This window comes from Sardina pilchardus, chromosome 18 (assembly GCF_963854185.1).
Source record: "Sardina pilchardus chromosome 18, fSarPil1.1, whole genome shotgun sequence".
In the NCBI taxonomy this organism is placed as follows: Eukaryota; Metazoa; Chordata; class Actinopteri; order Clupeiformes; family Clupeidae; genus Sardina; species Sardina pilchardus.
The window spans coordinates 9,738,369-9,752,758 of NC_085011.1; the positions used below are offsets into that span (position 1 = coordinate 9,738,369).

The following is a 14,390-nucleotide window of genomic DNA, read 5'->3' on the forward strand; positions in this document are numbered from 1 at the left end:
CTGAGCAGTAGTCTGACACTTTCCTCCATCTCACAGTGACTCCTTTGCACAAGCAAGCTGGCCATCAGGGAAAGAGAGACGTTTATCTAAAATTCTAATGAAAAGAGACCATCCACCCCCGAATGCAGTTTTATATAGAATATGCCTGCCTTAGTGATGAGTCACCCACACAGTACTTTGAAGTTGAGCATGTGTTTGAGAGATGTTTTGGCTTGGTTTATTCTTTCTTATAAACACACTTCAGCAATGAGGAGAGCTTTGGACACAGAATCTAATCTATTGTTGATCTGCTATCCCGCGCTAAGGGAGGCATACTGTACAACTCACATTCAGCATCTAACACATGAATTTATATGATTTATTTTCAGCTAAATAAGCTACTAAGGAAAAGTCTGCACTGTGCAAAATATCCCAAGTGAAGCATGTTGCATACTTTGCCTGATTTATCTATAATGTTTCCCAATCATCAGGTGTGTGATTATTTATTTCCTATTCTCCAAATGCTCAGATGGACAGTTCTTAGTCTAGCACACAATAATCTGTTTGTTATTAGCAGGGTTGGGCTGGGTGTCATGCATGCATTCAGAAATATATGTATAAATATTATATTTAGATATTTTTAATTTAAATAGGCTATATCAGGGGTGTCCAAACTACGGCCCGCGGGCCAACTGCGGCCCGCGACGCACTTTTGTGCGGCCCGCGGAGCATGTATTAGTTTATTATAGATATGGCCCGCCACACTTCATTGGCTGTTCGCTATTTCTTTCCAGCAACGACGTTGTGGTTAACATTACTGCAAACTCCTTTACACTCTTCTTAGAGAACGTTTACAATGTCAATATCAAAACAGCATGTTACATAGAGATGATACTCTTTGAAATCTCTATTGCAGCACATCTAATTTGCGTTGTTACATACTCATAAGTCATAACGTTACTCATAACGTTGGCTAATTGGGAACGCGTTTTAGCGCGCACGAAATTGAGAGAGCGCGCCAGCTGGCTTGTCATTGTTGATAACTGTTATCTCCTTATAAGAAACGTTTAAAAGAAAAACGTGAAGACAACAGTAGTTTCACTACTGAGCAACGGTGATTAGGCACAGCAGCCACTGAGTGGAGCCGGCAAGAGTCTTAAAGTGGCAGTGCACCATTTATAAATGAATTAAACAGCCTCATATTAACCGTATTTCTTAAAGAATTTATTTTCTACAACAAAATAACGTTGTCATTATTATCATTGAACTAGTTATATACGTTATGTATACTGCATTGTGTATATGTCCAATGGGGGGAGGGGGGGGGGGGGGGGTTATGGCCCACCGGCCAATTTCCAAGACCCAATGTGGCCCTTGAGCCAAAAAGTTTGGACACCCCTGGGCTATATGCTCATTTTTGTGTGTAACTTGTATAAATAGCCTATATGTATTTTGTAAATACAGAAAACACTTTCCCCAAAACAATAGTATGCATCTGCATGCCTCGTTGGCAGATGACAGAATGAGCTTTGTAGTGGCAAGTGAAAGAAAGTATGATACAGTGTAAAGCCCAATTTATGGTCCAGGTGACAAGAACTGCTCAACACAAACTGATTTGCCACATTTTTGAACATTTTGTTAAAGTGGCATAGCCACTTGCATGTGACATTTTTAAATGCTGAAGTCTATCTCTAATTGGATGATCCTAACGGGACAAAAAATATGTTTACATAGCAGAAAGTTGTGCGCGCACATCAGAACACCAGAACACCAGAACACCATCAGAGCTGAATCATAGTGCTTCGATGGAGGCAAGATTGAGGGATTTACATTTAGGTAGGCTATGTGTTGTGTAGGCCGAAATGAGCCATTAGGCCTACTTAAATATGTAATAATGTGCATAGCTACATTTCAAGTACAGAAATTATCAACATTGGATGGCCTACAGTCAGCTTCAGAATAATTATTTGTGTTTTTCATTCTGGTGACATAAGAGCTCATTTGCACTTAGCCTTTTATACAGTATTATTATTTTACATATTTGGCTACAGCTTAGCCTACTACTACAGCCCATACACTGTAAATATAAATAGTTTTAAAATAAAGTCAAAAGCCTAGGCCTACATTAAATGACAACAATATCAAGTAGCCTAGCCTATATGAAAATATGTTTTACATTTTCATATTAACAACAAAACAACATAGGCCTAGCTCTGTAAGAGCATTAATTATAGTGCAAGATGAATGAGATTTTAAACATTTCTTTAAAGTCCAGAGCTCATTTTTGAAGTATAAAGGATGAAGTAGCCTACCTCCACGATTGAAAATAAATTTCATGATGTATAAAAACAATGAAACAAATTACATCATTGTTATCATAGCATAGCCTACTCTCTGCACAACACCTTCGAAATATGAGCTTATGAGAGAAATAAAATAAAGAAACAATATGGGCATAGACAAAGGAAATGACGAATTACAGTTTCCGGTTTGTTTTGTCGTTTTGTTGTGTCTTTGAATAGCCCTTTTCACGCTCACCTAAACTTCCCCGGAAAAGGACGTGGCAGCCCATCGACTCACTTCCTTCTACTTCTGTTGTCAAATAATCTGCAGACAGCGAACATACCAACCTAGCTGACTGCCTGATGATATTGAACTGTTGCAGTGCATCCAGCATTTTTGACCGTGCATTGTGCTTCCATGCGGGGATAGTAACGTGACCACAGCACCGTATAGGATACGGAGCAATGCACGCAAATCACCCATTTTCCGTATTTTTCGTTTCGGTCTTGGGGGTTTGTTTCAGTGTTTCGGCGAACAGGGGAGGAGGCTACCCTTCATTTACTGATGAAATCCCATTCAAAATCAACTGGCCTGGTGCAGACGTCAGCCTGGTAATGTTGTGTTTGAGGTCCATATCATAAATTGTCGACCAGTTATTATTGAGTGAACGATTTGGGATGCTTCGCAAGTTGACAGTAGCAGCGTAGCCTACATCACTGGAAGCCAGCTAATGTTAGCTTGTTAGCCAGCTGCCGTGTACTTAAAAGTAACTACATTTCCTTACAACTATCCCATCATAGTGTGTTCGATATAAATATAATTATACCCAGTGTAGTGTTGTGAGATTAGTGATCACCACGAAGCTGGCATGTTGAGTAACGTAAACACAGTGGCTAACACTGCTGTTCCAGTGAAGTTGCTGATGTAGATAAGAGATGTTTTAGGCTAAATAAAGTTAAACGCTTTGGTGTGGGATTGTGTGCTTCCTGTATGTATGGACCCTTATTGACCTTACTTTTGTCTCACAGCCTGCATCAGGGGTTCTCTACAAAGAGGATGACTTTGTTATTATGACGACGTTGGAAAAGGAGAAATACAAATGTTTACTGCCTTCCTTAACAGGTGGAGATGAGGTAAGTTAATTGAAGTCCCACTGGTGTTGGCTTGCATACTTGAATGTTGAAACATGTCCAACATATTCAACTAGTTTTGTAATGTCAAAACTGAAATAAGACATTTATTACAGTTGAAATAAGTGGTAGTGTAGTGGTTAGGAGCTGGGCTAGCATTCAGCAGCCTGAAAAGTTGTGGGTTCAATTCCCGGCTTTAACTGTTGTGCCTTTGAGCAAGGCACTTGACTTTACCCCAACTTGCTGTGGGGACAATAAAATGTCTTGCAATATAATTGACATGTAAATCACTTTGGTGCTAAATGAATAAACCTGAAAATCTGAATCTTTCTTCCTCAGAATGACGAAAGGGACTACAGTGGCCCTAATCCAGATGCTCTTCTTGATCCGTTATTCAAGCAGAGCAGCTGTTCATACAGGGTCAGTATAGTTCCTCTTTTCTACTTTCTCTACACACTGTCTAGTCTCTCATGCTTCACTAACTTCCAACGTGTTGCACTTTCAAATAAGGGAGGGGAATGATACACGGACCTATTAAGATAGATATAATTTTATTCAGTTTACACAAGGTTTTAAGAGATCTGCTCTCTGCACATGAATGCCAACTGTGTGTGTTTTGCAGCTTGAGTCATACTGGACATACGAGGTGTGCCATGGGAAACACGTGAGACAGTACCATGAGGAGAAGGAGACAGGCCAGGTCAGCTCGCAACAAGTTGCTTCCTTTCAGAATGTGATGATGGTCATAGATGAAAGTTGGTTACAAAAAAAAAGTTGAAACGAGACTAAAAGAAGTAAATTGCATGGAAAGTGGCTTGATTACTTTAGAATAACTTGTTTTGGTTTTGCCTAGAAGACAAATGTTCAGGAATACTACCTCGGAAACCTGCTGAAGAAGAGCGCCGATTCTTCAACAGGCAAGTGTAGTACACTGTATGTCTGTTCAAACCTAATTTGAACAGACATTCACTGAGTGAAATGAACATTGATCAAGGAGATTTTTAGTTAATGACATATATATTGTATGTTTGTTTAGAGCCTGAACCTGAATCAGATGGGGAATCATCATCTGCTAAAGATACAGAGGTCCGTGAGTATGCTGAATTTTCAGAATAGAATTCGAAGTAGCATAACAGCCGAAGAAATCATTATTTCTGGGCCAGATTTTACCATCTGACCCATCTTTCAGTCTCTTATTCCCCCAATCACTAAATGTACTTACTGTGACCTCAACAGGTTCTCACTAAGAACATTGAGGGCCAGCTGACCCCATACTACCCTGTAGAGATGGGTGATGGGACGGCCTGCCCGCTGAAGCATAACAAGCCGCGCTTCACCACTGTCCTGTACGTGTGCCATCCCGAGGCCAAGCACGAGATCCTCTCCATTGCTGAGGTCACCACCTGCGAGTACGAGGTGGTGGTGCTCACACCGCTACTCTGCTTACACCCCAAATATAGGTAATCACCTTGGCACCGAAAAGCTGTCTTACGCCCATTTACTGTAATGTCAGTAGTCGTCATTGAAAACTTTGCACTTAACCCAGCTTTTAAATGAGGGTCCTGTATATTATCTACATTGACCTACTGGTGTGCACCTGTTCTCCAGGTTCAAGTCTTCGCCAGTGAACGCCATCTTCTGCCAGGCTCTCTCTGGCTCGCCTCTCAGGCCTCAGCGCCTCTCCAGGCTGGACCAAGAGCAGCAGGACCTGCTCAAGCCCCCCTTTGGCTCCTCTACCACTGAGAGAGAGGTGAGGGGAGCGGAGAACACCTCTTGGGTGAACGTGTTCATCCAACCGTTTCTCTCTGAGGACTTAAGAACTACAGTATATTCAGGCCTGAATAAACACTTTGAATGTTGATTCAGCAACTTGAATGTGTCCTGTTGGAATGTGTCATGTTTTCACCTACTGTGCCTTGATCCATTGTTGTTGCTTTCCACCACTGAATTACCCATGTATCCTCATGTTGGTCCTTTGAAATAGTTTCGAACGAGCAATATTCTGAAACTAACAACTGATGAAATATATGCTGAACTAGTTGCCGTGGTTTGAGGGGGAATTTATCATTCTGCAAAGTCTCAATTCTATTTCTCATTCTATTTTACCCGCTTTTTATCTGAGGAGGAGGCACCTCCTGTCCGAGAGGAGGCCTACACATCGACCCATAAGCCCATGGCTGTCGGGGGGCAGTCTCAGGTGGCCGTGGGCACCACTCATATCTCTCGGCTGACGGATGAGCAGCTGATTAAGGAGTTCCTTAGTGGCTCCTACTGTTTGCATGGGGTAAGTCTTCTACTGTAGTGTTTCCCAGACTGGGCTGGCAGGGTTGCATACGTGTCCCCCAGAAAAAAGACAAATATGTCATTTTTAATAATCATTAACAATTTGCCTGAAATGTTAGGCTATATCGAAATCAAATTTCATAAAATTGCTTTGAAATCTGACTATTTAATCCGGGGTTTGCACATTTCTCGGTCTTTCTTGATGCCATTTAAGTCTATATCAGTCAAGGAATGGTACACTTGCATGCAACTAACAGCCAAGCACACCTCAAACAACATCTTTGCATTCAGAAGTAGCGCAAAGTTGTCTGTTACATCATGCTGTATTATAGCTGAAAGGCATTGATTAAAACTGTACAAATACATTAATGGATGCCTGACCATGAAGAGCAACAGACACATGATTGTCTACAGTCATGCTTGAACTATGGTTGAACTAGTTTTGGTGGCAGGGGACAATCAACAACAACAAACTTAAGTTGTGGCGTTGGTATGCTTAATATGATGGTAGTGTGCCATGAGATCTTTTCGCAGCAAATAGTGTAGCATAAGAGAAAAAAAGTTTGTGAAAGATACTTCAATCTGTAGCCAAACACACTCTGAAAATTGAAACTGAAAACTGAAAACTGAAATGTACCCCTTTCTGCTCCAGGGCGTTGGGTGGTGGAAGTATGAGTTCTGTTATGGCAAACATGTCCATCAGTATCACGAGGTAAGCATCTCTTAGTGTAATGTTCAAGGTATGTTAACTGATTGTTCATTTGTCATATTTTTTCTGATGCATGACTGGAAGTAGGATAGCACTTACTTGCCCTGGCCACTGGGTGGAGCAGTCATGTGTCTTTTCTCAATGTATTGGATGGCGAATAGTTTCTTGACCATGAACGCCATTGTACTGTGATCTCTCAGGACAAGGAGCAGGGCAAGAGCACCGTGGTGGTGGGGAACTGGAACCCCGAGGAGCATCTGGAGTGGGCCAAGAAGAACGCTGCACGCTCCTATCAGCTGAAGGAAGAAGGCCTGCAGAAAGTCAAGTATGCACTTGACTTCTCCTCTTGCCATCCCTGTTTTCTTTTCTTCCTTCCTCCCCTTTGCTTGCTTATCGTTGTATGGTCAAAGCAACACTAAATCACTTTTCCTCTGTTGCACGCACGCTATTTTTTTTATCCAGCAAATAACAATGTCCACAGACAATGTAGAGTATGTTGCATGATTTTATGAAAGTATGATGTACAGTATTGCGATATCGAAGCAAGTCAAATTTGTAGTTTCTTATGTCTCATTTCAACCCGATTTTGTAAAGGTGTGGTTATAGCCAATACAGTGTGGCTATAGCCAATACAGGGCCACGAAGTGAATGCAGAAGTGCCGTTCACCCTGTTACGAGTTGATCAACCACTGAAATTATTTTGGAAAGATTATTTTAATGTACGAAAAACTCTTTAGTGTTGCTTTAAGTGTGATCATAGTCCCTCTGTGAAGATGTGGAGTGCAATCTTGATTGTTTTAGGGAGATTGCATTTAGCATTTTCACATACACATTTTAAAAAAGAAAGATTCAGTAATATAACATCGCTGTGTGTTTATACTGATTGTCTTCTCGTTTAGAGCCGTCTCCCACTTCTATGGGCATGGGGATGTGTGTGACCTGACTGGAAAGCCAAGACAGGTCATCGTGAAGCTAAAGTGAGTTCCATTTTCACAACTGTTTATTTGTGCAGGTGTACATGTGTTTGAGAGAGAGTGAGAGCATGTTGTTTGCTGACTGTTATCTATGGCTCACTTTCAGGTGCAAAGAGTCAGAATCTCCCCACGCTGTCACAGTGTACTTGTTGGAGCCAAACACCTGTCAATACATTCTTGGGGTGAGGAAAAGCACTATTGAAATGTATCTTGGCACCGACAGATGTTCAATGTGTGTTGCTATAGAGAGCACTGGTGTTTATCAGCATTGATGAACTGAACTATGTTTCAATGTTGTGTTTCGCTGATCAGGTGGAGTCCCCAGTCATTTGCAAGATCCTGGATACTGCCGATGAGAATGGCCTGCTGTCTCTTCCAAGCTAACAAACACAGAATAGGAAGAGACTTTAGACTTATTTTACCATGGACAAGGAAAGATGGAGAAGAGGAGTGTTTTGAAGGAGTGTTACTGACATGGAGTACTCAGGCTTCATCTAGGCCTGGCTGAAACGCTCAAGAGAAGAAAGGAGACGGGAGAAGTGGAACAGAGGTGGTGTGAACTAGCCAAACTGGCCTTAATGAAACAGCACCACTTTGCAATTTTCGGATTGTGTGCTCTCATCCCTCCCCAGGCAGGCAGCCCTGTGTAGTTATGTTTGCATTTGCGTACAGTGTGTGTGTGTGTGTGTGTGTGCGTGCGTGTGTGTGTGTGTGTGTGTGTACATAAAGAAAGAGATGCCAGTTCATAACTCTTCCTCCAAATGGGAATGATGCTTCATGTCATAAGGACTACCACTACTATGGCTAGCCGGGAAAATACCCTCCATATCACTAGTAACATTTCCATCGGGGTTAATTAAGTCTGAGCTTCACTGAGACAAAGAAAAGGCTTCTGGTAGGTCTTACAGGAAGTAACCAGAACAGCACTGTTGTTTCTCCTTTTGCTGTTTCATTCATTTCTTAACTTATTTAGCAAATTTCTGTTGATTTAAAAGCTTGACATCAGCATTTGCACTTAATTTTATCAATTTAAAATCATTAAATGAAGATGGATTCATTTGCTTCCGCAGTAAGAATTGAAGAAAGCTTAAAATACTGCGTTTGCAAGAGGATGCTATTAACACTGAGATAACAAAGTATATCCAGGGGTATAAGCATGGTTGGTTTTTAAATGTAGGTTGTTTTTTTATTGTAAAAAAAATATTGGTTTTGTAGGTGATGTCCTACTTAAGGAAAAATGAAAACAGATAAACCACTGGAGTTACAGGCAGTGGTAGTTACACTGGGATTATTACTATGGTGTAGGTGATAAAGATGTACGAAAAAATTAATTGATGAATAAATATGATTTAATGTACCTCATTTTTTCCTGTCAGTCTTGTATTTTTGCCATCTTGATTGGAGTTATTAATTATCTGTGTGTAAGCTTTGCCTCTTACTCCTAAAGATATTTGATTTGATTGCTGGGTTATTTAATTGTTTTTACCCTGAGTTGACAGACAATTTTACAGGAGTCTTGCAGAATTGTCCACCAGGGGGCTCTCTTCTGCAAAGAGAGCCACCAGATGGCGCTGTGCTCCTATGAACCATGGCTGGCAAAATAAGAGTTTTAGAAATGTCAGTCTAGTCTGATTTACTCATCATGTAATGGTGTCATGTATGTTGTTAGTAAGATCAGGAACAGCAATATAGGTATACAGGTCATTTGCAGAACATTTAATACGTTTTAGAAAATGTATGATACTTCCACAAGTACAGTATATTCATGAAGAATAGGACCATCTAAATATTACAATATGAAAAATGTCATGTCAATGTAAAAATATAATTTGCTCAGTCCTGTCAATCACCCTTTAGGATAGTCAGCACCCTTTTGAATCTCATTCAAAGCTGACTGTTCCCAAAGTGCTGTGCCTTCATTTTTAAGTCATACTTAAAACAAGCACTGCCCGTGCTGTTATTAGCATACAAACTATACACCATTTCAGCATGTTCAGCTCTGCTTCTCTCTTTCCTTTGTGAACACTCAACAAGAAAAAGCCCGTTAAAGTGTCAGAAAAGGGCAGACAGGTGCCGTACTGCTTTGTCTTTCAGGTCCTTTTTTTTAAATCGCTCGTGACAGGCCCAGGAGAGGAGGGTGCCTTTTGGGATGAGCGGCCACATCGAGCTCTTCCTCCTCCTTCCTGCCGTTGGCCTGTCCGCCCTCAGACGGAAGGCACGGGAATCTGCTGGGCAGTGGTGCTCTCCAGGTCCTGCAGCACCTCCTGGTGGGTGTGGTAGTGCATGGCCATGTAGGACTTGGCGAAGCCCATGGTCTGCGAGTGGACGGGCTGCAGGCTGTTGGTGGGCGAGCTGGGCCCGGCCGAGGGGCTGCTGTTGTAGATGCTGTAGTAGGGCTCGATGCGCGTGTTGATGGGCGTGGACGTGCTGGGCGGCCGGGGCATGCGCCCGCCACAGACACCGCCACCGCCGCCGCCGCCGCCGCCGCCGCCCATGGTCCTGGGGCTGGGCATGGTGACGCGGGACTGGCTGGGCCCGCAGGCCTGGTCCACCAGCTTGCGCTGGGGCTTGGGCGAGAGCACGTAGGCCGAGTTGGTCTCGTGGTGCGAGGACTTGTTGCGGTTGGCCTCCAGGCTGCCCTTGCCCATGGCGTGCAGCCGCGTCTTGTGCTTGCAGCACAGGAACCCCAGCGCCAGCCACTGGAGGCAGCAGAGGACGCGGCGGCGCAGCCCGGCGCTGTTGCGCGAGTACACGAACGGGTTGATGCCCGACTTGAGGAAGATGAGGGCGAAGCCGCACAGCTCGAACTGGTAGTGCGCGAAGCTGCTCTCGGGCGACAGCACGTCCTGGGCCAGCGACACGCCCATGGGGAGGCAGCAGAGCAGCACGGAGATGACGATCACCACGCACGTCACCACCGCCTTGGAGTCCTTCGCCGTGGCCAGGTTGACGGTGGAGACCAGCTGGCAGCTGGTGGCCCCCTGGGCAGCCCCTGGCACCAGCGGCCCCTGGTTGACGCTCTTGACGAAAGGGTGGGTCTGAACGTGCTGCAGCTTGTTGTAGGTCTGGTTGCGGTACAGGGAGGGGACCGGGACGGTGCACTGCATGGCCTCCAGGCCCGAGGCGATGAACGGGGGCGGCGGGGGCGGTGGGCGGGTGGCGTCCACCGTGATGATGGGACACTTCCGCACCTGGGCGTTCTTCCTCAGCGCCTGGGCGATCAGCAGGTAGGAGACGGCCACCACCGCCACGCAGAAGGCAAAATCGGCCAGGTACACATACACCACGACCCTGGCCCGGTTCCCGGTCAGTCCGAAGTGGGGCAGGCACGGCCCGGCGCTGCGGGGGTAGGCCCGGAGGGTGACGAGCATGGCCAGGGTGAAGCTGGAGGTCCACAGCATAGCGGTCAGCGCTATGGTGCAGGGGAAAGAGGCCGTGCGGTTGGGCTGCTGGCCCAGGACCATGCGGAGCCGGTGCAGAGCGATCACCGCCACCGTCTCCAGGGACATGATGATGAAGCCCGAGCTGGTCAGGTGGAAGGCGAAACAGAAGCCCTTGGAGACCCCACCACCACCACCACCACCAGCACCACCACCACCACCACCACCAGCGCTGCCACTGCCGCTCCCACCAGCGTCCAGGAAGAGCACCAGCGCGAACATAGGAGCGGTCACGCAGCAGATGAACATATCGCAGAAGGACAGGTTGAGGATCATGAAGTCAAAGTTGGTGCGGAACTTGCGGAAGGCCGGGTCGAAGAAGGAGAGGAACACCACCAGGTTGCCGTAGGAGCCCAGCGAGAAGATGAGGACGAGGAGCAGGGAGCAGGAGGTCAGGGTGGCCTTGTGAATCAGAGTCCAGTGGCCAGAGGAGCCTGGACCAGGCAGGCTGCCGTTGCATATCTGGCGTCTCGATACCTCGGCCAGGTCCAGGGGCCAGACTGTGCTATTCATCGTACACATGGGGAATTGGTGAGGATCAAGGCCTCACAGTCACTGCCATCATCCAATACAGTGGTAACTGTAAACACCTCCTCCCACACAACCAGGTCTACTGCTTCAGGAGGCTGCCATCGCAAACCTGAAGAAGTGGAGAGGAACCATAAGAAAAACATAAAATCTTAATCTCCACACAGTAAGATGCAGTTCCATTAAAATGATAGGGCCTACCTTTAATACCTTGAGTAGCCTATTGTTTTAATTGACGTCTTATATGACAGGATTTCTCTATGAACTCTCCATCAGTCAAAATCCGTGTGATTCGATGTTAGGCTATAAAAAAATTATCTATGCACCTTTCTTCACTAGACTTGCGAGAAACAGGCACGTCACCGCAGCTCAGGTTTTCATATTAGCCTATATCCCTCGATATGGTTCTCACGCTTAACATAGAGCAAGACATGAACACAGAGAGCCAACATGTAGCCGATCAGACATGTGATGTCATTGTTGAAAGAATTAACCAAACATTATTCCCACCACAGCCGTAATATGGAAACAAGACAATTGCAACCGTGTGAACTCGAAAACCGCAGTAAGAAAATAAGTCGGCATCAATTTGACTCTATCTCCACATCTCGGGGGAAAAAAGAAATTAAAACACACACGCAACCGAAGCCAGACTATACATGTTTCTAACCATAGACTGTTCCTAATGCCACACTATTGCATGATTAACTCACCTAATGCATTGCTGCTCGCGACTCAACACATCAGAATTCTTCACAAATGTCAGCATCAACCCTCCTTCTCAGCATTAGCACACAACAACGTATGTTACGAGACGAAATGAGGGTATGTGAAGTCACTGCCGACGCACACGTACGGCTCCGTATTGACAATCGCCTACTCCTTGCCCGAGACTGAGAGCGCGTTCATGTGAGATAAGAGATGGAAAAACAAAGAGAGAAGTCACAGGGGCGAGGAAAAATCATTCTGCACTTTAGCAGCGAGAACATCCTTCAAGGCAGGATAGTTCCCTATGCGAGGTGTCGGCTTATGTCAGTGTACATCTGGTCTGGTGGTAGCCTATGGTCTAGCACAACAGATTGTAGACCAATACAGAAGCGCTGGTCAGTGAAGCAGACTAGATAGCCCACAGATAATATTCAATTAATTATGTCGAAGGACAACATTTAATGAACTCTTTCGATGCCCATAAAAGCACTTCATCAAGGGCAGGCTGAAGTCATAAACTGCCATTAATTTGTATTTTATCTAACAGAATAGGCCTAGTCTTTGAATCTAAACAATCAGTGTGATGCGGAGTAGGCTAGTAGGCTTTAAAGCTTAATGTTTATCGGTTATTGTGGGAAATCCACCATAGGATTTCAACTTCCCTGGCTATGTCTGGGGAAAAATAAGTTTACAATAGCCTACACCATTGGAAAAGTGGACTGTGACCTACATTTATAAGGTTGTAGAACATATAGAAATTAAAACTACTACTCTGAATTAAGTCATGCACTTCATTTTCATAAATAGTGAAAAAACACAACACACATAATCTGCCATACAGTTCTTTATTACAAACACATTTACAATCGGTTTTCATTTAAATAAAAGCAAATTGTGATAGGAATTCTAAAATGGGAGAAAACAAACAAAACCTCTGAAAAGTGGTTTTGGCACTAACCTACACATTGCGCTTGTCGGGTACTAAACTAAACACACTTTTCAGTGTTTTCTGCAAGTCGCAAACAGGAAAATGAAGTAATCTCACTATCATTAATAATAATAATAATAATAATAATAATAATAATAAATCTAATAATAAAAAAAAATGCCAAGTACTTTGGGAAATTCACTGGGAGTCATTTGGACATTTATATGGTTTGCCCATACATTTGCAGTGTTTTTTTTTTCTTTCTTTTTTTAGAAAACATTTCTAACCACAAGTGGCATGCTTTTCTCAGTGTATCGCTGAGGTAAACTGCCCTCTCTACAGCATGCAGCAGCTCATGCTGAATCTAATAAAACCGTCATCAGACTAAACCTGCAAATCATTCTCAAAACAAAACAAAAAAATAAAGAAGAAAAACACCAGCAGTTCTTCCTAATATTGCACTTCATATCAATAATAAATACTGTGCGTGTGGCTCTAATATATTCATGTAATACAGTATAGTCACATGTATGCATACCAGTGACTCGATACAAATATTTTAACAACTGATAGATGCCCACAAATTCAATGTCAGCAGTGAGGTGTTTGCAAAACACTGTGCTCGAAAATCCATACATGTTGGATCTACTGACAAAACACTGCTGTGCACATAACTGTGCACAAACATCCAGACACGCACACAGATACACACTCACATACATACACACACACACACACACACACACACACACACACACACACACACACACACACACAGACACACACACACACACCCACACAAATTCACAATAGCAGATCAAGACAGAAGGAAAAACTGTACAGCATATTACATAATGCAGGTCTTGTACCCCTGCTTTGCATAATCCTTAAATATTAAGTATATAGAAAAAATATCAATTTATTGCTAGGGTTCAGAAACAATCAGATCATCTCTCGTTTGTGTATTTGAAGCAGTCAGAGATGATTCTGCCCGATCTGCATCACGAGTGCTGGTGTGGTCTCTCAGCAGCTAGTCTGACCAGTGCTGACGCAGAGGCAAGGTCATCTCCAGAACTCCTCTTCAGTCGATCAACAAGAGTCCATTAGAAAACAAAACAAAAACAACTTCAAAGTTTCTTCAAGTTCTAGACCAGCAAAAGACAAAAAACAAAACACAAGAAAAGAGTTAGAGAGTCAGCACGTACCACTCATTTTCTTACCATGTTGATGTACTATTCTATACTATACTATGGTGGAACGCACTACCAGTTCCTACTAGATTAGGGACATCCCTCTCCATCTTCAAAAAACATCTGAAAACCCAGCTCTTCAGAGAACATGTTCTCTCATAGCACTACTTACAACTAGTCTTGCTTATCCTACACTCATTGATGCAATTATTGTGGTTTTTGTTTATTGCTGTAGAAT

General features: G+C 43.7%; 3 protein-coding genes across 7 annotated transcripts in view; 1 reads left to right on the plus strand and 2 right to left on the minus strand.

The window, feature by feature from the left end:
- The first annotated feature begins 2,549 nt into the window (after nt 1-2,549).
- On the plus strand, nt 2,550-8,692 carry erlec1 (endoplasmic reticulum lectin 1). Of its 3 annotated transcripts, none has more exons than XM_062519614.1 (14): nt 2,550-2,873; nt 3,291-3,395; nt 3,732-3,812; nt 4,015-4,092; nt 4,246-4,309; nt 4,429-4,478; nt 4,629-4,852; nt 5,001-5,142; nt 5,515-5,676; nt 6,328-6,387; nt 6,585-6,709; nt 7,284-7,361; nt 7,465-7,540; nt 7,671-8,692. In XM_062519614.1, exons 1-14 carry the CDS (start codon nt 2,727-2,729, stop codon nt 7,740-7,742), a joined length of 1,464 nt encoding a protein of 487 aa, XP_062375598.1. In that variant the 5' UTR covers nt 2,550-2,726; the 3' UTR covers nt 7,743-8,692. The 3 variants fall into 3 exon arrangements, with proteins under 3 accessions (XP_062375598.1, XP_062375600.1, XP_062375599.1); XM_062519616.1 differs by having other exon boundaries at nt 2,551-2,873; nt 4,249-4,309; nt 7,671-8,691; XM_062519615.1 differs by having other exon boundaries at nt 2,552-2,873; nt 5,518-5,676; nt 7,671-8,690.
- Nucleotides 8,693-8,713: 21 nt separating this feature from the next.
- On the minus strand, nt 8,714-12,352 carry gpr75 (G protein-coupled receptor 75). The gene is made up of 2 exons (XM_062519613.1): nt 12,040-12,352; nt 8,714-11,438 (listed from the first exon to the last, which is right to left on the minus strand). The coding sequence occupies exon 2, from the start codon at nt 11,318-11,320 to the stop codon at nt 9,563-9,565; it is 1,758 nt and encodes a 585-aa protein (XP_062375597.1). The 5' UTR covers nt 11,321-11,438; nt 12,040-12,352; the 3' UTR covers nt 8,714-9,562.
- A 513-nt stretch (nt 12,353-12,865) lies between these two features.
- The window catches only part of psme4a (proteasome activator subunit 4a), a 34,140-nt gene continuing 32,615 nt past the window's right edge, over nt 12,866-14,390 (minus strand). For all 3 annotated transcript variants that reach the window (XM_062519256.1, XM_062519255.1, XM_062519257.1), the window contains one exon: nt 12,866-14,107. The gene's annotated coding sequence lies outside the window, so the exon portion shown is untranslated. The remainder of the gene's footprint in view (nt 14,108-14,390) is intronic.